The sequence below is a fragment of the Rattus norvegicus genome, chromosome 9 (assembly GCF_036323735.1).
Source record: "Rattus norvegicus strain BN/NHsdMcwi chromosome 9, GRCr8, whole genome shotgun sequence".
NCBI classification, from domain to species: domain Eukaryota; kingdom Metazoa; phylum Chordata; class Mammalia; order Rodentia; family Muridae; genus Rattus; species Rattus norvegicus.
In genome coordinates, this window is record NC_086027.1 from 5,968,099 (window position 1) to 5,991,287 (window position 23,189).

At 39.3% G+C, this 23,189-nt stretch overlaps 1 protein-coding gene and 1 long non-coding RNA gene across 2 annotated transcripts in view; one reads left to right on the forward strand and one right to left on the reverse strand.

Annotated features, from left to right (window-relative positions):
- Positions 1-23,189, forward strand: part of Kcnh8 (potassium voltage-gated channel subfamily H member 8) — a 439,763-nt gene that overhangs the window by 225,416 nt on the left and 191,158 nt on the right. The window contains 1 exon segment of the mRNA NM_145095.2: positions 18,696-18,823. Coding sequence (NP_659563.1) covers positions 18,696-18,823 — 128 coding nt within the window.
- LOC134480321 (uncharacterized) lies at positions 18,067-22,874 on the reverse strand. The gene is made up of 2 exons (XR_010054685.1): positions 22,788-22,874; positions 18,067-18,784 (listed from the first exon to the last, which is right to left on the reverse strand). It is a non-coding gene; the product is annotated as an uncharacterized LOC134480321 (long non-coding RNA).

Consider the following 23,189-nt stretch of genomic DNA (forward strand, 5'->3'; position numbering starts at 1 on the left):
TTGTTATTCCAGATGAATTTGCAAATTGTTCTGTCTAACTCTTTGAAGAATTGGATTGGTATTTTGATGGGGATTGCATTTGGTAAAATGGCCATTTTTACTATATCAATCCTGCCAATCCATGAGCATGGGAGATCTTTCCATCTTCTGATATATTCTTCAATTTCTTTCTTCAGAGGCTTGAAGTTCTTATCATACAGATATTTCATTTGCTTGGTTAAAGTCACACTGAGGTATTTTATATTATTTTGGACTATTATGAATGGTGTCATTTCCCTGATCTCTTTCTCAGCTTGTTTCTCTTTTGTGTAGAGGAAGGCTACTGATTTATTTGAGTTACTGTTATACCCAGCCACTGTACTGAAGGTGTTTATCAGGTTTAGTAGTTCTCTGGTGGCACTTTCTGGATCACTTAAATATACTATCATATCATCTGCAAATAGAAATATTTTGACTTCTTCCTTTCTAATCTGTATCTCTTTGACCTCCTCAATGGCTTATGCTCTCAGATCAAGAATCGACAAATGGGATCTCATAAAACTACAAAGCTTCTGTAAGGCAAAGGACACCGTTGTTAGGACAAAACAACAACCAACCCTACAACTGATAGAGGGCTCATATCCAAAATATACAAAGAACTCAAGAAGTTAGACTGCAGGGAGACAAATAACCCTATTAAAAAATGGGGTTCAGAGCTAAGCAAAGAATTCACAGCTGAGGAATGCCGAATGGCTGAGAAGCACCTAAAGAAATGTTCAACATCTTTAGTCATAAGGGAAATGCAAATCAAAACAACCCTGAGATTTCACCTCACAACAGTGGGAATGGCTAAAATCAAAAACTCCAGTGACAGCAGATGCTGGAGAGGATGTGGAGAAAGAGGAACACTCCTCCACTGTTGGTGGGATTGCAGACTGGTACAACCATTCTGTAAATCAGTCTGGAGGTTCCTCAGAAAATTGGACATTGAACTGCCTGAGGATCCAGTTATACCTCTCTTGGGCATATACCCAAAAGATCCTCCAACAAATAACAAAGACACATGCTCCACTCTGTTCATAGCAGCCTTATTTATAATAGCCAGAAGCTGGAAAGAACCCAGATGTCCTTCAACAGAGGAATGGATACAGAAAATGTGGTACATCTACACAATGGAATATTACTCAGCTATCAAAAACAATGACTTTATGAAATTCATAGGCAAATGGATGGAGCTAGAAAATATCATCCTGAGTGAGGTAACCCAATCACAGAAAAACACACATGGTATGCATTCATTGATAAGTGGATATTAGCCCAAATGCTTGAATTACCCTAGATGCACAGAACACATGAAACTCAAGAAGGATGACCAAAATGTGGATGCTTCATTCCTTCTTTAAAAGGGGAACAAGAATACCCTTGGGAGGGAATAGGGAGGCAAAGTTTAGAACAGAGGCTGAAGGAACACCCATTCAGAGCCTGCCCCACATGTGGCCCATACATATACAGCCACCCAATTAGACAAGATGGATGAAGCAAAGAAGTGCAGACCGACAGGAGCCGGATGTAGATCTCTCCTGAGAGACACAGCCAGAATACAGCAAATACATAGGCAAATGCCAGCAGTAAACCACTGAACTGAGAACGGGACCCCATTGAAGTATTCAAAGAAAGGACTGAAAGAGCTTGAAGGGACTTGAGACCCTGTATAAACAACAATGCCAACCAACCAGAGCTTCCAGGGTCTAAACCACTACCCAAAGACTATACATGGACTGACCCTGGACTCTGACCTCATAGGTAGCAATGAATATCCTAGTAAGAGCACCAGTGGAAGGGGAAGCCCTTGGTCCTGCCAAGACTGAAGCCCAAGTGAACAGGATTGTTGGGGGGAGGGTGGTAATGGGGGGTAGATGGGGAGGGGAACACCCATATAGAAGGGAAGAGGGATGGGTAAGGGGGATGTTTGCCTGGAATCTGGGAAAGGGAGTAACAATTGAAATGTAAATGAGAAATACCCCATTTAATAAAGATGGAGGGGGAAAAAAGTGGTAGCTCCTGCCAGGCTCCCTAAAGGACAGCCTCATCTGACTTAGTCACTGAGCAACAGTTGATTCTCTGCAGCCCAACTCTTGTTTGTGTCAGAGGACATCTTCAAAAATTTAAGCATTTTATTTTCTAATATTTTAGAGAAATTTTGTTCAAAGCTTTTGTTTTTGTTTTTGTTTTTTGATTGTGTGTTTGTTTTATTTTAGTCAACATTTCTGCCTACTTGATGTTGGCAACACTAATAAATCAACACATGCTGACCCGACAGAACCTTAACATCAGTTTAAAATAGATATTCTGATATAACAAAACCAGGTACTGTAATGTGATGAAGGCCTAGGGCTATGAACTCTTCACTTCCAAATGCACCCCAAGTGCCTCTGGTCATTCCATTCGGGAAGGGAGAGCATTTGCATGATTATTCCTTCTGAAAACACCTAAGCTGTGCATTTTTAATGCTGCTAACATTTTTACATGAACTTCACCTGTGTAAACTAAACTTCTGACATAAAGTTCAGATCTGTTTTCTTGTAGGCTGAGTTCCCATGTGTATATCCAAGATAGCATTAAACATTGCTTTCCTAAATAAATAAATAAGCCTAGATGTCCATTACAGATGAATGTATTTGATCTTGTAGAATTAGAATTTGAATACTTAAATTTTATTTAGCCATAAAAATAAATGAAACATGAAATCAAATGCTTACAACTAAAAAACCGTATGTCCATGAAGCATTGTATTGGAATTTTGATGGGGGTTGCATTGAATCTGGAGCTTGCTTTTGACAAAATGAGTATTCTTCCTGTATTAATTTCACTAATCCATGAGCATGGGAGTCTTCTGTTATCTTCTTCAATGTCTTAAAATTTTTATCATACAAGTTTTTCAATTGCCTGTTCAGCATTTCTTCAAAAGTTTTTTGAGCTATTGTTTTCCTTGATTTCCCTCCCATTTGTATACAGGAGGGTTACTGACTTTGATGGATTAATTAGGTATCCAGTTACTTTGCTGAAAGATTTTATCAGACATAGAAGTTCCTGGTAGAATTTTTGGAATAACTTACATAAACAATCACACTGTCTGCCAATAAAGTTTTTAACTCCTCCCCTTCCTGTTTGCATACCCCTGCTCCCTGATAGTGACCTTCTTACTCTAAGACTTCAGTCACTATATTGACTAGGTGTGGAGAGAGTGGACCTGTGTCTGGCCCCATATTTTTGTGGAAATACTTTCTTCTCTCTCCACCTAGATTGCTGTTGGCTGTAGGCTTGCTAAAATCGCCTCTAGTATTTTGTCGGCTGTCCTTTTTATGGCTAGTCTAGTAACCAATCAATATGTGACTGCATTTAAGACCCACTACATGAGAAGGAACCCATCCTTAATGCTGTTCAGATGACTAAAGAACCTGACTAGATAAGCCAGGGACCTAGGAGAAAAGCAAATATTACTGCTAAAGGAATGTAACAATAAAATAACCCCTCACGATACCCTGCTGTACTCATAGATGAGTTCCTTGCTCAGCCATCATCTAAGGAGCTTCCTTTTGCAGTAGATGGAGACAAATCCAGAATCCTTTAGTCAAACAATAAGCAGAAAGTGAGAGAACTTGGAATATCAGTCTTAAATGGAATGCCTTCATCGAGTTCCTCTCACCTCCGTCCACGGGGCTCAGGGAACCCTGTGTAAGAGGAAGTGGACAGATTGTTAGAAACAGGGAGTGGAGCATGGCAAGTAAACAAAGCCTTCTAAAGGTGAGAAGACTGACACACACATGAACTCACAGAGGTTGTGGCAGAATGCGCAGGGACTCTATGGGTCTGCGCCTCGTGTGATCCCAGCAGAGAGAAGTGAACATAGACTCCTATCTCTAACTCAGAAACTCTCTCCAACTGGTAACAACTTACAAATGAAAACTTTTCGTTCCAGTGGAGTCTCGCTGGGGATAAAACCACTCTGAAGGGTGCATCACGTGCCCAGCCTTCTGTGTCCAACACAACACGAACCCAAAGGCATCTTCGGAGCTTCTTTGTTCCGTAATGTTTTATCAGGGCTCTGTTTTACTTTCCTTTGCTTGTTTGTTTACTTTACCTTATCAGTTCTTTGGGTATATAATGTTCTCCACTTCTGTGATTTTATAAGCTTTCTAGAAAGAAATTTGCGGTGTCTATCTGTTCCCATGTGTGTGTGTTTGTCTGTACACATGTGTGGCAGACACTAATTGCTATTGGATGCTTCCTCTGTGTGCCTTTCTTACATTTAAGACACTGTCTCTCGCTGACTAAAGAGCTCACCGGCTGAGTAAGAGGCCCCGGAATCTGTCTGTCCATGGAAAAGGGCACATGACACTGCATGTAGCTTTGCTTGTTCCTACATGTGTTCCGAAGGCAGAAGCCATGTCCCTTTCTTATGCAGTAAGCACTTTATCCAGTGAGCCATCTCGGTAGCCCTCTAGGTTTCCTATGTGTATATTTAAATGTGTGCCGATGTTTACAAACCAGAATGGCGGTCCATGAGGAGGAGGTGGGGAGGCTTCATGTAGGTGGGGAGGGTAATAAAGCACATGCCACATAAGGGTGGAAACGGAAATCGTGGGCAGAAGGAGAGAAGCTGAGAAGGGGATGGGGTGAGGTGGGGCAGTGGAGAAGATTAGGAGGGAAGGAAACCTGTGTACTCTATGTTAATTAAAAAGTCAAAATAAAGAAAATTTATAAAGAAAGTAGATATGGCCATTAAATAGACAAGGACCATGTACATGGCAAAAGAAAATTAACAGAACTAAGTGTTTATTTACTGATCAATTTTTTTAAATGAATACAGTTTCAAATGTAAGGGCACAAATACCTGTACGTATAGTAAAGTATATTTGAAAAATGTAATAAGTTTATTAATTTAACTTAAGTATATTAATTTAACTTAAGAAGAAGAGGTCAGGGGTTAAAAACTCTGTAGAAAATATAAACAAAAACAAAAATACCTTGATAACTAATAAGTAAACTATTAAGAGGTCTGGAATTTTAACTGTCTGAATTTCTGGTTGAAACCTGGAGGGTTAAGAATTCTGACGTGGAGGTTGGGGATTTAGCTCAGTGGTAGAGCGCTTGCCTAGGAAGCGCAAGGCCCTGGGTTCGGTCCCCAGCTCCGAAAAAAAGAACCAAAAAAAAAAAAAAAAGAATTCTGACATGGTCAATGAGGTTTTTTTGAAGTAGCCATGGTTTATTAATAGTAAATGAAACCTTAGGAGTCCAGTTTGGAGATGTGACTTGGTGGAGGGGTGCGTAAGTCAGAAAGACTTTACCCTTCGGCATGCAGGCTGTGTGAGGGGCTCTGAAGATTCTGCTTCGAGAGCTTTCTCTGTCACATGACTCAACTGACTGCTCTCTACTTACCTCCCACTGTTCACCCTAACCAAAGGAGGTACAGTAAATGCTGGAAATGGGCCTTAGCGCTGCAGCAGGGCAGCGTGGGTCACTGCCAGTGGGGAAAAGCATGCAAAACACGAGTTTTATCAGTTGTCTGGTCATGTATGTCCATGCAACCTTCAATCATTAATAAATGATAATTATCTCAGCCTCAATCTGATTGTATGTATATATGTATGTATGTACGTCTCTACGTATCTATGTATGCATGTATTTTTTCTTGAACTTTGCTTGTATGAACTCAGAATTGTTCATCAAAATATCAGCATTTCTATAATGCTTTCTGACATTCTGATTTAACTAGAATTATGAAGAAACACAATTTTTTAAAAAATAATAGAAATCTTGGAAAGCAAATCACGTTAGGTCATCTTTGTAATCTTAGAAATCAGGAGGGTAAACTAAGAAGACTGTGAATTCACACCTAGATTGGAATTCATCTTTACATAGTTTCTCAAGTATAACAATACAAATAATAATTAATATGATTTTTTTAAAAAACTGTTTCAGTTACTCTCCTTATCTCTTAACTTATTGATACTTTATTTTTATTTCAAATATTAGGCATTTTGATTTGCAAGGATGGGAAAAAGTCATTTCTTAAAAAATCTCCAAAGAGCTGATGATTCTGTTCATATATTAACACCATTCAACTTTAATGACTTTTAATGTAACAGTTTTCTGTATTATGTGACAATGTATGCTAGTGTACCCTCCAATCCTAAGAAGTGGATCATGTGCTAGGAAGATTGTGTATCTGAGGTCAATCTGAACTACATTGTGAAACTTTTTAAGCCAACTGAGCAATCTTGGATGATAACAATAACATCACAGAACCTGTTTCCTTGTTCTGTGATCAACATCATTTAAAAATTGCAGAATATAACTGTACACTGAGGACCAGTGAAGTGAATAGCCCTCAGAGCCTCTTTGCAATTAAGCATTTTGAGGTTGCACAAAAGAAATTCATTGCTTTGTGTGCCTATTTAAACCACATTTTTCTTCATGCCAAGAATTCATCATAATGGCTAATTCTTTAAAATTAAATTATGATTCGGAGTATTAGCTCATCTTATTTCAGTTATTTCCTGCTTGGATGCAGTACTTAAAAACTGTGAAAGACCCTTTTGCTTCCCATTCTCAGGGAAAAGGGCTTTCTATCCTAATGGTGCCCCGGCATTCTCCTGACTTCATCTAACTCAGCACTACGCCGTCTAGTCACAGGAAAGCTGAGGTCCAGCTGCTGTCTTCTAAAGCAATTCTATTTTCATATTTTACCCAGTTCTTGTATAACAACTCCTTCCTAACTTCTTTAGTCAGGCAAATTCTTCTCAGAGAACAATTACCCTCAATAAATCCTCTGTGTGGATGAAAATTCTGATTGTGGAGTCCTCTGCTCCAGTTATTAAGGCCCCATCTCATCCCTTACCTAAGCTGTCTGTAGCAAACAGGTATAAACACTGTCAGTTCTGCCCCCATTTCCTGTGAGGCTGACAGACCACTTCTCACAACTTCTTTCTTTTTTCCCACCTTCTTCTGATTTTCAGTTGATATTTGAAACATTCCAAGGCTGTCAGTTTAATAGAGAGAAGGTGGACTGAGCCCTGGTTTGGTCTTCAATTTGCAGAAATAGAGAAATATCTACCTCACAGAAGACACTGATACCAAAATGTTTAGGGTGTTGATTCTACATTTAGATTATGTTTTATAACTTGTCACCAAAAGTTAAATTCTTAATCATGTTTTTTGTTTGCTTATTGTGGATAAATGGACTTAGGTGTGAGTGTGTGTGTGTGTGTGTGTGTGTGTGTGTGTGTGTTTGTGTGTGTGGTTAATGACCTACTGACTGAAGCAAGTGGCACAAAGGCCTTGATAGAAGCAGCTCTTGGGTCATCAATATGAAGGGGATGTGAGGCCCAAGTCCCCATATGTTCCAGATCTGTGTTCCAGATGTAGAGTAAAAATTTGGAATCAATATTAGGGAAGGGGGTGGCCAAGTCACAAAGTACCTCAAAGATAAAATAGTTGTGGATTAAAAAATGAAGTTTAGAAGCCACACACTTTTCTTTTAAACTGTATTTTGTTGGAAAGACGGCCAAAGGAACCTTATTCTGATGTCAGAAAAGCATATAAAACACAATTTTATTAATGGAAGATAGTATCCCATAAATTTCATATATTCCTTTATATACTTTAAACAATATAATTCTAATTTTTGGAAAACAAAGCATTTCAGATTCAAGTTGATTTTGACAATGATTTTTTTTCTGAGTTTTTAATGATAAAATAAGAAAACAAAACCTCATAAGCATATTAAATGTTGAGCATGGCTGCTTTCCTACAGAATAAGGTGGACGGGGAATAGCTGCCTCCTTACAGTGGGACCATCTGGAACCCCAGAAGAGAATAAGCCCAGTGCGTTCTACACATTCTTACCATGTATTCAAAATCAGCGCTAACCAAAATAAACAGATTTAATTTGATTATTGTTTCTGCGTATATCCTAAAACTATTCACCAAAATTGAAATAAGTAAATCAAAAATAATTATAGTGTCCCAAATCTATAATTAAACCATGTGCATGGCTTCTTGAAGACTCTCTCAAGATATGTATCTGTCAAGAGAAACTTTTGTCAGACTGAAGTTCAATGCACGGTGCCACGCACAGCCAGCTGCACAGGGAAGGTTTCCTCTTCGTTTGTGGGTCATTCACCAGGGGTAAACACTTACCACACCTGTCAATAGTCAGTCTCTGTTTTAAATATTAGAAATATAATAATAATAAACCTTGTGCATCTGTGTGTCTCACAAGGCACGAGTCGTACGTACAAAATACACACATTTACCATGTACATATATAAATGCAGATTTTGTGATATGTTTTATGGCAAGAGACAGTGGTGTTGATTTCTAAACTCAGAGTTGATTATCTAAGAACAATTCATTGTGACTTTTTTAAAATAAGAGCTGAGAGAGTACAGTGCTCTGGGGCAGATATCCTTCAAGCTACCACAAACTTATAGGCAGAGCCAGCACATGAAAAACCAGTCCCAAGCTTTTGTACTGCTTAGGTTCCTCAAGGTTGAAAGCAATTAAAGGGAACTCATAAAACAGCCCTCATAAGATCTTAGACTTACACTGAGCACAGTATAGAAGGGAAAACTCATCGCGAAGTGTAAGTGTGTGCTCCCGGGAAGGTTTAAGGGCAACACAGTCAGGCTTTTACCCTCTTTGCCCATTCCCCCAGTGGCTGCCACTTATGTAATTGACTCTGTGTATTGCCAAGAACTAAATAGTGTGCAGCTCTAGGAGTTGCTCCAGTACAAAGTCCTCTTCCTCCCCACCCCACCCCCAATATCGAGCCTACATGATTGCCCAGGCTGGCCAAACGTGCAAAGCAGACCTCTTGCTTTTTCTCCATGCTGGCATTACAGATAAGGGTGAGCTACCAAAGCTGGATGCCACTAATATTTAACCGCCCTGGTCCCAGTGTTAGCTACCCTCTTGTAACTCTCTGCCGCTGCTCTGTTAACATTCCCAACATCTACCCCCTAACAGTTATTGTATAAATTCCCAACAACCCGTTAAAATCAAGACTCGGCAAAATGTAACCCAACAATCAGATTTATATGCTAAATTCTCAATCCACAATACATCTACATAATAAACTTACATCCAATTGATAAGGATATAAACCACCCACCTAGATAAAATAAATTTACCTAAAGAAATCCATCCCAACAACCTTGGCAATTCAAGACCACTGGGAGTGGGTCATCCTTTCACATCTCCATCTTGATTATTCTTCCTCCTTCTCTCCCACATTACAAAAACTTTGTCCCCGTTTTATTTTCTTACTGTCCAATCATAGCCTTGACCTACCTGGTTCCAGTCCTCACCCGCATATAGACATCAACCTACAAATACCCATCTACAGTACTGTGTGACTCAAGAGTTTACCTCTTTTTGTGCACTTTGATGCAGCCGGACCAGTTTGTTGAACCATTCCCAAGTGAGGGATACTGCAGTTATTTCAAGTTTTTGGAACGTGAAACACATGCCTTTATTTCCCTAGGATAAGATTCCAGTGACCCAGTTGCTGGTTTACACGGAAACAGTGTTTAAGGTTCAGTTGTGAAAGATGACGGATGCTCCAGTAAAACTTTTGTCTGATGGATATGACAATGTGGTCATAACCAGCAGTTCTGGCTTCTTGCAGAAGACCTGTACCCCCAAATAAGACATGACAGGGCAGGGGTGACCATGTGGGAAGAAGAGGATGTGTAGCGGTAGAGTGGGCAGGGACTAGGAGAGAGGAATAGGTAAATAGATTAACAAATTGCATTCATATATATGACAACGGCAAAACTAAATACAAATAATGTTTTAAAATGGCCGAGCCATTCCTCAGACTTTCCGTTACCATGGCAGTGCAGTGACGATGCAGGTTTCCTGCCTTGAGTGGTGACGATGCAGTCCGTTCTCCTTCAGCTCCTACAGCCGATGTGAGTTAATGTCTTCCTGGGCTCTGCAGATTCTCACCTCGAAGCCTTGTGCACAGGGCTCAGGTCTCCTGTTTATTTTCAGTTGCATTCACTTACTCACATTCCGTTTTTAAAGTTTGCATGTATATGGAAGTGACTGTCAGATGAGAGAAATGCTGTCTCCCAGCATGTAATTTTTAACACACATCACACTTTGAAGTTTACACACATTATCAAAATCCAGTAGTAACCAGGCCCATCCTATCCTTTCTCAGTTTAGGTTGATGGCGCATGGTAAGAAAACGTTGGCCAGATGCAGTATGACTGATGATTGTTTTAAAGTTCTCACATATAGGTTTTGTGACATTATCAGAGTAACTATTTTCAATACTGTTAAAATTTTCATATATGAAAAATCATAAAATTCATAGCTCATATAATTCCCCAGGAATCATTACTTAATGATGTATTTTAAATAGAAATAGCACAAAATTTGAACTTTTATAATATGGGAGAAGACAATTTGCCTTTCCTTAACCACTTCAATGAAACTAGTCCCGTTGTCAAGTCCCTCCAGCATTCCTTGTGTTTTGCCTCCTGGTCATCCCTATGGTAGTTCATTTTTCTGGAGCACATTCTCTCTGCCTTACCCAGTAGTAACTAGCACACCCCACATGCCCACCTCAGCACTTATCTGTGTATCTGCACAGAGAGCATGGGCTAATAAAGGATGCTGTGGTACACACATCATTAACATCTTGTGGGTGGCAAATGCAGGGACTCTTGGGGAGCCTGGATGGAGGACCAGGTTAGACTGCAATGCAATACAAGATTATTTACTGTTTCTACATTCATTCACCACCAGCTGAAACTGGGTACCCTTAGGCATCTTTTATTTGACTGTTTTTTAGTCTAACACAGAATCTTTCATGACATACCTGTAATACCCCCATGTGCACTGGATATTGAATGCAGGATGTTCTGGGAAAGAAATGTGGCCCTTTTCAAGGTAATGCTCTTCTACTGGACTCAGCTTGGACTGAGAGCTAAGGACTGAAGACTGGGGGCAAGCAGAAGGCCAGCTGTGTCCTGTTGTTTCTTTGTCCTTTGGCTCAGTTAGACATAGAGGCTTAGCAGGTCCCATGGCTTTATCAGCTGTCAATGGATTTCTGTTTATGATTTTAAAAATATTTATGTATTTGTGTGTAGTATGCATGTCTTTGTAAATGCCCATGTGTGTGTGCATTCAGAAGCCAGAGAGGATGTTGGCTGCCTCAGAGCTGGAGTTACAGGAGGTTGTGAGTGCCTCTCTGGATCCTGAGAACTGAACTCAGGTCCTGTGGAAGAGCAGCAAACCCTCTTTAATTCTGAGTCTTCTTTCCGTAACTACTGAGTGGTCCCTCCAGTCCTAGTCTCAGTCTTTCCATCCCCTTCACAAAAGCAGGATTACTGGGTAAGCAGATCCTCATTCAGCATTTCAACCGTGAAGAAATAAAAATATAAAATTTATATTGAATGAATTCTGCCTAATGCTTCTTGTCAGGTTTCTTGGTCTGACATGTTTTCTTCATAAACTTCTTTTATATCTGTGATCTCTGATTGTTCCCACATTGATGATTTTATATGAAGTCAGAGATTCAAAAACAAAAACAAAAGAAAAGTTCAAGAGAACGAAAAGCAGAAATCATCGAAATGTGTATTTATGCCTGGGCGATAACATTAGAGAATTCATTTCCTGTTTTACACCATTGATATCTATAGCTTTGGTAAAAATGTATTATTTTAATATTTTAGGAACTAACATCCACACCTATCCTACTACAATGCAGTTCATAGTGAGTTCATGCAGAAAAATATAGGAGGAAATGCATGGAGGTGCATATTGAGGGCACCCAGCTTTCTTTACCTTGAATTTTTGTTTTTGTTATTTTTCATAATGATTTTTATTTTTCATTTCAATATTTTTTATTTTTGATCTTGATAAATTATAAAATTTATCTCACACACATTGTCACACACACATAATTGTGCTCTTGACTAGTAGTGGATTTTTTTTAAATTGGATCAGCGATAAATTTGCTATGCTTGTTGATTGTCAGAGCTTTTTTAAAGGAATATTTATTGAGTTCCATAACCATATTTAGAGAAATGATCAGGTGACCTCTGTGTTTAAATATGCATGTTAATATGAAAGACTCCCTGAGGTTCGACCATTCTTGTCACAAACCTGAATAACTATGGTATAATTTTAAATTAATTTTTATATTCAATTTGCTAATGGCTTATTTAGAGTCTTCTCTGCATACATAAAAGTGTTGGTAGATGGCTTTCCTGTTCTATATTACTTACCTAACTTGGACACCAGTTGTTTTCAGAGTTGTTCTCAGACAGCTATCAATAGAATTATTTGTTCCTGAGCCTGGTGTGATGAAACACAAAGGTAACCTCAGCGGTCACGTGCTAGAACAGGAGCATTAGAATTTGGAGCTCAGCCTAAGTGACATGAGACCTTACCCCCCCCCTCACTCCCACGACTGAAAACTAACCAGAGAATAATTATGTGTTACCTTACAGTGTCATACCATGGACCTTTAAAATGTCTGAAAAAGATGGATGGTATAAAATGTGAACAGTGCAGTCTTTCTTCTTTTCCCTCACTTGGATGATGTTTTCCTAATTTTTACTGTATCTTAATATTCATTTAATCTAGAGCAGTGTTTCTCAACCTGAGGGTTGTGACCGCTTTGTGAGTCAAAGGATCCCTTCACAGGGATCACCCACCTAAGACCATCTGAAAGCACAGAGATTTACATTATTATTCAAACTTACTGTTATGAAGTAGTAACCAAAGTAATATTATAGGTGGGGATCACAGCAACCTGAGGAACTGTGCTAAAGAATTACAGCATTCTGAGAGTTGAGAACAACTGCGCATGCCTAGGACAATCTAAGTGAAAGTGAAAGTGAAGTGTGCTCTCTCTGGCTTCCTGCACCTGCCATCTGCTTCCATCTACTTCCTCTCGTCTTCCTAGATCGAAGACATCATGCACTCAAAAGGAGGCCCTTACGAAGGAATACAGAAGGGCCAAATATTGTCTGTGCCCGTGTGTGTCTGTAGACCAGCTAAAGCTGGGACTTATTAATACTTAAACCAATAAGGTCTTTGGCGACCTCTCTGAAAGGCTTGCTTGACCACCAGACAAAAACCGCTAACCAAGTGCCAGACTCAGATTCCAACAAAGCTGCAAAAGCCCAGGTGATCTACAGGCATTTACCTTCCTCGTGACTTCCTGTATTTCCTGATTTCCTCTGTATCCTCAGAGACACGGGGAGCTTTCTCTGCTCCAAACTGTCACAGTTTGCATTCAGTCTGTGGCTGAATGGCTATTCAATTCTTGGTGGGCTTTGTTGCAAAAGACTTCAAATTAAAATGCAAAATATATACACTGTAGAGTATTTCTTCCAAGCAGCATACACCCCTCTTACTAAGGGGTGTTATAGGACACCTAGAGATGACATTGTCCAGACACTTTGACACTTACTGTCATTGTGGCAGCATATCATTTTATATCACTTATATTTTATTAAACACTATACTTTAGTTATGAATCCACATAAATAAAAAGTCTTGTCCTGATGTCTGTGATGTTCCATTCCTTGTGTTCTAAAATCTGTGTTCATGACATATTTCTGTAGTAATAGACAAGAATTGTTTCTTTCATGTTATGGTTAATTCACGTAAGTCCAGTCAGTTGGCACTATGAAACTCTCTCATGCCTGGATTGTAACTTATAACAATTATTTATGGACATTTGAGTTCCTTGTGGTTATTTGCACAAGTATACACATGTGTGTCTACTGCCATGTTCACATATATATGGTACGAATATCTTTGAAAAACATTTTGTACATATATTTTAAGGAAGAGTAAGCTGCATTGTCAATTATTTTTTATTGGATATTTTTTTATTTACATTTCAAATGTTTTTCCCTTTCCCGGTTTGCATCCACAAACCCCCTATTACATTCCCCTCCCCTTCTTATATAAGGGTGTCCCCCTCCCCAACTACCCCCTTCCTGCCTCCCCATCCTGACAATCCCTACACTGGGAGTACTATCCTTGACAGGACCAAGGCTAGTCCTCCCATTGGTGCCCAACAAGGCCATTCATTCTCTGCTACATATGCAGCTGGAGCCATGGGTCTGTCCATGTGTATTCTCTGGATGGTGGTTTAGTCCCTGGGAACTCTGGTTGATTGGTACTGTTTTTCTTATAGGGTTGCAAGCCCCCACAGCTCCTTCAATCCTTTCTCTAACTCCTCCAATAGGGACCCCATTCTCAGTTCAATGGTTTGTACTAGCATTCCCCTCTGTATTTGTCGTGCTCTGGCTGAGCCTCTCAGCAGACAGCTATATTAGTCTCCTATCAGCACGCATTTCTTGGCTTCATCAATATTGTCTGGGTTTAGTAGTTGGCTTGATCCCCAGGTGGGACAGGCTCTGAATGGCCATTCCTTCAGTCTCTGCTCCAAATTTTGTCTCCATATCCCCTCCTATGAATATTTTTGTCCCCCCTTTTAAGAAGGACTGAAGGATTCGCACTTTGATCATCTTTCTTCTTGAGCATCATGTGCTATGTGGATTTTATCTTAGGTAATTCAAGTTTTAGGGCTAATATTCACTTATCAGTGAACACATACCATGTGTGTTTTTTGGTGCTTGAGTTACCTCACTTAGGATGATATTTTCTAGTTCCATCCATTTGCTATGAATTTCATGAAGTCATCGTTTTTGATAGCTGAGTTTGTACTCCATTGTGTAGATGTACCACATTTTCTATATCCATTCCTCTGTTAAAGGGCATCTGGGTTATTTCTAGCTTCTGGCTATTATAAATAAGGCTACTATGAACATAGTGGAGCATGTGTCTTTGCTGTATGTTGGAGTATCCTTTAGGTATATGCCCAGGAGTGGTATAGCTGGGTCCTCAGGTAGGGGAATGTCCAATTTTCTGAGGAACTTCGAGACTGATTTCCCTAGTGGTTGTACCAGCTTGCAATCCCACCAACAGTGGAGGAATGTTCCTCTTTGTCTACATCCTCACAAACATCTGTTGTCACCTAGTTTTTTATCTTGGCCATTTTGATTGCTGTGAGGTGGAATCTCAGGGTTGTTTTGATTTGCATTTCCCTGCTAACTAAGGATGTTGAGCATTTCTCTATGTACTTCTCAGCCACTTGATATTCATCAGCTAAGGATTCTTTGTTTAGCTCTGTACCCCATTTGTAATAGGGTTATTTGACTCTTTGGAGTCTAACTACTTGAGTTCTTTGTATATATTGGATATTAGCCCTCTATCAGACGTAGGATTGGTAAAGATCTTTTCCCAATCTGTTGGTTGCTGTTTTGTCCTAATGACAGTGCCCTTTGCCTTACAGAAATTTTACAAGGTCCCATTTGTTGATTCTTGATCTTAAAGCATAATCCACTAGTGTTTTGTTGGAAATTTTCCCCAGTGCCCATGTGTTCGAGGCTTTTCCCCAGTTTTTTTCTATTAGTTTGAGTATATCTGGTTTTATGTGGAGGTCCTTGATCCACGTGGACTTAAGCTTTGTATTGGGTGATAAGAATGGGCCAGTTCGTATTCTTCTACATGCTGACCTCCAGTTGAACTGACACCATTTGTTGAAAATGCTTTTTTCCACTGGATGCTTTTAGCTCCTTTGTCAAAGATCAAGTGACCATAGGTGTGTGGGTTAATTTCTGGGTCTTCAGTTCTATTTCATTGATCTACCTGTCTGTCTTTGTACCAATACCGTACAATTTTTATCACTATTGCTCTGTAATACTGGTTGAGGTCAGGGATGGTTATTGTAAATTATTTTAATTTTGAATTTTACTTGTTTCTTTGGTCAGGAACCAAAAGTCAGAACCATTTTCGGCAGGGAGATTCTAAGTCCTGTAAATGAAGTGGTTTCCCCAAACAATCTCGGATGAAGGCTTCAGCTGTAATGACAGATTCTAGGGGATATATTTTGCTTCCATGTACAGCCAAGACTAAGACAAACATGTTTCTTCAACATTCTCCTTTGAAGGCCTTTCTTAAGATAATGGAATTACTGATGTTTGACTTGGAAAATCTCATCTATTAATTAGATTTTTTCATAAGAAGGGAACTGGCTAACTGACTCTCATAAGTGTAAATTCTAGTTGATTTCTTAATAGCATTATAAGTATGTTTGGTGTTTTGAAACCAACTAACATTTCATAAGAAACCTGCTGGTCTTGACAAATTCCTGTTAACACTGTCCAAAAACTAAGGGTGTTTGTACATTGCATTATACTTAAGCTACTCTTACTAACAATATTAAATGGGGCATGTATAATGAATGTTAATATATGAAGAACTGATCTTAAGTTAACAATTTTAATAAATAATTCAGGGTTTTCTCTTTTGTGGGTTTTATTCTTCTGGTTGGTATTTGAACCTATAGTAATGTAGTGCATTTTGTTGTTTTTTTTAAATTCAAGTTCTTGAACAAAAAGATAAACATCAGATGAAAGGTTCATAGACTTTTAGAAGTAATTTTTGTGAAAATATTTTGGCTCTTCAAAACATAATTTCTTGCACCAGAAACCAAACAAATTGATAAGTCTGATAACATAAGAATTTAAAAATTTAACTACATAAAAAATAAAATCAGGTAGTAAAATACCAGCCATCAATATGATAAGAAATGGCTATTTGTTTGAACATGAATTGGAGAAACCAAGCTGATACTCTCCATGAAGCTTCCTCCCTGTTGCCTAGTATGCTATGCAAGCTTCTGCAGGGCACAAGTCATCAATAATGTCACACAACTGTGAACCCTGTGAACTACAATAACCACCAGGGTGGCAAGATATAGCCATGGGTGCAAGAGAGACATGAATGATATCGGTGAACCAAGCACTTTCTTATTGAATTTAAACCTGCTTCTGAGAATGAAACACATGCCTAATATTGAAAATTATTCAAGGACACATGGTAGGGAAGTTTTGGGTCCCCAGGAGTGAACCTAGTACTATTATTTTGTCCCATTTAGGACACAGTATTAAACTGTCCTCAAAGTTCTTACGTCTTTAAATAAATTTCTTGATCTCTCTAAATATATATTAGTGCATCTCACATACCTCGCCAGAGAAATTTCTTTGTTCACTGGACAGTGTTTAGTGCAGAAACTCACAATTTCTCAAATTTCAAAGAATACATATAAGTAGTTTTCAGCCACAAACCAGATATCATAACTACTCCTAAGATTAAGGGGCCATCAATGAAGTGGGGACAGAAATTAAGGAGGAGGGACTGAAAGATTGTAAGAGATGGAAGTCAAGAAGGACCGGAGTAAAATAGTGTCTTTGGGTATAACAGGACCACTGCAGCCACAGTCTCCCAGAAACTCTGGCTGTGGGCATGAAGCCTTCACAGGTCAAGCCAGTTAACACTCTCACATGGACCAAGAGGCAGTTTATGAGCCTTCACCCTTAGTTGAGGAGCTGTGGGTGCTGTTAGCTCCTGGAGAAGGGAGATCCAGTTTTCTTTATGGTTCCTCATACTCCAGTGGATGGTCCCATGATCAGAAGTATATGAACAACTGTTGAAGTTTCCTGTTTTGCTGTGTATTATAATACTAAATACTGGCCTTCAAGGCCTTGTTCCCAGCAACGAGGGAATCCACAAGTACAAAATGACCTTGCTCCTTAATTTAAAACTATTGGTTAAATTAAAATGCTGTCAATCTATAGCTGGACAGAAGTGAGATAGGCTGAGTCTTTTATTTCCAGGATTGGTGCCAGAGAAGGGAGAGAAGATGGAGAGAGGACAGGAAGGCCTGGAGTAGGAATCTTAAAAACATGACAGTGTGGGCTTGTCATTTGGATGTAAAACCTGCTCAGAGGAACATGGGAAGTTATAACAGGGTTATTGATGGAGAAGTAGATTTTAATAATTTGGACGGTAGATATCTCCCCAGCTCTAATTGTGTTAAAGACTTATTATAACTATGTGTGTCTTTTATCTGGGAACTGAATGTTCAAAAGTGGAGTAGAAGCCCCTGATTGAGATTAAACCCTTAATACAACAGACACCAAATTGAAGTCATTAGTTTATTAAATAAAACAAATGAAAGAAAACATGAAATTAGGGAGCTTGGGGAGATAGAGACAAATTATAGGAATTAAGGGGATGAGTTGGGGATAAATGTGATCAAAATATGCCGTATGACTTCTCAAGGAATTAGTTTTGTTTTTAACTTCACAATGGAGAGATAGTAAAATTTACAAGGCTGTGTTAAGTTGACAGTTAAGGCTAACTAGAAAAATGTGTAAACACTTTTATTATATAAAGTTCCTATTGACACAAAATGACTATAAATGTGACTTTTACATTTGCATTGGAAATTATCCAGGGAAAAATAAGCTTTTCTAAGTGTTAAGCAGAGTTGCAGTAAGTGTGTGGAAGAGCAGAGTCCTGGCTCGCTGAACTTCTCACCATCTTTCTGTCCTCATGCATATTTCACATCATCAGGTAGTATGATGATGAAAGACAAGTAAATTATGTTGATCTGAATGAAAATTAAATGTCATCAGAAGCCAGCAGATAATTGTGCTTGAAAAGGCATAAAATATTGCATGTTCTTCCACTTGACCTGTGAGAACTTGTCATCGTTGAGTTGAAATGTTTGCATTCTTTGGTGTCTTATGAGTCTTCTTTTCCTCCAGACAGAGCCAAAGGAAGATCAAGAGCAGGGAGCCACTTCGACTCAGCCCGCAGACGGAGCCGAGCAGTCCTTTATCACATCTCAGGACACCTGCAAAGAAGAGAAAAGAACAAATTGAAAATAAATAATGTAGGTGGTGTGTGTATACATTGTGGACACCAGTTTTCCCTAGAGAGCAACTCTTGTTCCACCAAAGAATGGTTCCAACTACTCCTTTATTGAATTTCTTAGCTTTAGTACAGAGACTACAGTGTTGCTGTGGTGAGTGTACCATTGTGCTAGGGAGGGCCACAGCAGACAGACTCTATATTTCGAGAAACAAGACGGTGTCATAGGTCCTGTTCACAGTTACTGTCAGTTAATTACAACTTTTTAAATTTAATATAAGTGTCAATATTACACTTGTTCCCATTCCCTTTAGTACCTTTCCTCAGGGGGACCATGAGCCAATAAAAGTAATCATTTAAAATGTTATGTTCTATACAAAACGGTTAGAACTGTCAGACACTACAGCATTTCATTAGAAATCGCAAGCTACCCTGATTAGGTTATATGAAAAGTTTTACTTTTAGTGAATTACAGTAAGGGCTCCTTACTATGGCTTACTAAGGATGACTAAGGTTCGTCCCAACCCTCTTTAACAGACTCAGCACTATGGTGACCTTTTCTTAGACCCAATGTCTTGATGAAACAAGCCTTCCTTCTGGTGTGCAAAATATCAATATCTGTGTTCACAGGGAACAAAGAAAGGAGTTTAAACCTAGGGTGTGGGAAGCTACTTGAACATGGGGTTTGACTCTATTGTAGCTCCTGGAGTTCCCAGTCGGTATTCCAGCCCACTCAAGCTCCTGAGATTATTCATCAGGCTTTGAAGGCTCTGACACTCACTCCTGTGGAGAGTTGAACACGGTTGGTGGAGGGTGGTAGTTTGGTCTTTTGTCCTAACTTACTATGACAGTTTTATGTTTGTGTGTGTGAGTGTGCATGAATGTGTGCATGAATGTGTGAATGTATGTGTGTATGTATGTGTTTGTGACCTATTTGGAGAGGTTTGGTTATGCTGAAAGCCCACACCACTTCTTGCCTCAGTTGAGCAGCATTTGGCTGAGATAAAATGCAAGTCTCAGTGAGTTTAAACTACAGTGGTTGAGCCTTGCTGTTTCTCCCTCTAGATAAACAAACTATAAAGTATGACTTAAAAAATCTGTTTTAACTTGTACCTCCCACACCTTAGTGACTTACTTAATTGCTGTTGTTCATTTTAGAAGTATACACTTCAGAGGGGAGGGTAGTACTAAGAATGCCTAGTCAGTTCAGAGACGATGAGGCCACAGGGGCCCTAACTACAGAGGCCAGATGTGGTTCGCACTGGCCTCAGTCACTGCCCTTTCCAGCAGGAAAGAGAGCAGCTAATGAGCAGACAGCAGGAAGAGACAGGGAAAGAAAGAAAAGGGCCTGCACTTACAGACAAAACGCTCTTAGGGGAATTCAGGTAGCAATAACTGATACGCACATACACACAAAATCACCAATACTTTATCACACTAGCAATCTAGCATTTCCTTCCTTACATTCTATTAATTCGGCACTCACTACACACCAGTACCAAGGGTGTTCCATTAGCTCCCTTAACCACGGGGAAAACTCCAACTTATTAAAACTCTCCAAAGCAGAAGAATCAGCTAAGGGGCTTGGGCCTTAACGTTCTTTCTCAAATCACTATCTTATTCTTGAACAGCTTTTCCCCAGAGATAATGCTATCCTGCCATCACAGGCAACAGAACTGTTTAGGTGTGTGTCTGAGTTTGAGGGCATGAAATACCTTTAACTTAGGTGCTAAGTTTGCCTGGAAATTGCAAGAAAAAGACTGATTCCTTTTCATTTTTAGTTGCTTATTCTGTGAAATGAGAAGTCTATCCAGCAGAAATCAATGTGGAAGGGACTCTTAGCCAGCCTCACTGTGGAAAACATGGTGCTGGCCGGCCTTGCCCTTCTCTCCCATTCCCTCTGCCTTGCTAAACTGTTAGATTACATTCCTAAAGCTACCTGCAAAGTCTATTCCATTGTATGGCTACTTCCTCCTCTGGACGCCGACTCCCACGGTCCAGCTATCTAGGTCTTGAAGTCCAGCCATCCAAAGCCCCCTTTGGTTCACCTAATTAATACGACCAATTAAAATTAAAAACTTCATCTTCCCTTTGTAAACTGCCTTTTACCAATGGCCCATGTCTTTTTCCTCCCTATCAAGAGTCAGTCCTTTGTCCCCAAGAATAAATACCCCCTTCCCCTCTTTTTTGCCTCTTGTCCCCCCTCTTCATCATCTTCCCTTTCTACATCTTCCTCCCTCTGTCCCTCTAGGACAAATATATCTTTGTGCTGAGAACTTTGTCACAGGTTGTCTTGACCCAAGTCTGGTGTTCCTTATACATGTCAGAAGAGAGAGTCTGAGAGGGATGTTAACCATGCCTAAATCTCACCAGTAAGAAGCCTCCCTCATCAGTACCATCATCAAAGACAGGCTCTGTGTCAGGTATGCCCAGTGTAAGGACATTTTCCTACCCTCTTCATGCATTCAGAGGTGAGCTTCAAACAAACATTGCCAAATATTTTAGGAAAAAAATCTTAATCAGGTGTTAGAGTTAACAAGTGCATTTGGATAATTCATCAGATGCAAATTAATAGACTAAAGCATTATTGGTCCTAAAGCATGACCCTCAAAATTGATAAGTAACAGCTGCTTGAGATCTATTATTATTTTATTAAACATTGTCTTATTCCATGGACAAGCTTCACATGTTTAGGTGTTATAAATACTGTGACACTTCTCCAGTTTCCATCTTTTGCACACTTTTATGCACATGCATATTTTTGTGGTTGTAAGAATTTGCTTGATTCAAGAGAATTTTGTTAAAGACTCTGGTTGGCATAGTAAAGTCTTTTTATATAATTACAAACTGTGTACTGATGTGTGTACGATTGAATTATTGTCACTTCAAAAGTTAAGCCTGCTATATTGCATTCTAAGTATAATTTTTAAATACCATGCTATAATAACAACAATTTAACCATAAGTTTAAGGTACACACTTGAAATAGTCTATGACAATGACAACACACAGCTCACATTTAAACTGTTTATTGTTGCTCTGATATCAGAGTTTAATGGAATCAGTGTGAGATGAATCAAACAGCTTACCGGAAGTGCCCAATAGGTATATTCTGAGACGGTAACAGAATGATAAAGACGGTACCCATTTGGACAGAAACATAAAGTGCTTCTGGTAAGCCTCAAGAGTTCCTGACTGTAAATGCTTAGGGATAAAATTATAATTCAGTCGATCACAGACAGGGCTAGAAAAGTAGCTCGTCAATTAATTAAGAAAAATTAATTGTTTGTTTTGAAAAGGACCTGGTTTGGTTCCCAGCATCCACACAGCTGCCTATAACTCCTTTTGGAGGAAATTTGGTACCTCCTATGGCCTCTGCAAGCACCAGATATGCATGTAGTACCCAGGCATTCATGCAGATAAAGACATTCATACACATAAAACAAAATAAATAAACCTTAAAAATAATTTAACTGCCATGATAACATCAATGTACCTAATCGACCCTGAGAAGAGTATTTCTGGACCTGGATTCTCTCTTCTCTGCTCATGCTTTAGACCCTTCCCCCAAAACATACCCCACAAACATAAAAAGTAATTCATTACCTCAGTTTTATGGCAAAATCCCACTTTGGAACTTGTCCTTCAGCTACCAAATAGGCAGTTTGAAGAAACAATGTAGTGGTACTAACCAACCATCTAGAAGTGAAGCAGTGACCCACTGTGGTGCACCAGTATGACATGCTTGTGGGACTAAGTAGACTTCATAGCAGAAAATAGATTCATATTGGGAACCCCTACCTTTAGACAAGAGGCAGAACTAACAGTTCCAAGTGCATCCCAGGAATCATCCCTGGGCCTTCCTGAACACACTATATTTCTCTGCATTCCTCTTGGTGACTGAGACAAGAAGACTACACTGTGACCTACAAGCATTATGTATCCAGAACTTTCTCCTGTTAAATTTCAAATCGAAGTTCTCATTACCTTTCTTGATTTCTCATTATTTGAGGTCAAAACAAAGTCTATAAGTACTGGTCACAGGCTTGTGGAATTTCCACACACATTATTGTTGAGCCTTCTTTTGTCTCATAGCAACAAGGGAATTGTTCATCTATTTGGACTGCTTTCAAAACAAAACGCTTCATCAGCCATCAGTAACTCTAGCTAGTCTCTGTTTAATCAGCTGTGTGGTGAATGCTGTCTTCCTCCTCCATGACTTGAATAATAACCCCTGAGCAACTGCTTCTCTCCTTAATGGTGGCTCTATTTCAGAATATGTGCACATTAATCAAAATAATGAAGTTTGGGTTCCAATTAGAAACACCAACACCCACAGTGCACAAATGCATGGACCACCAAGTGTATTTTGAGGAAAGAAAGCAACTG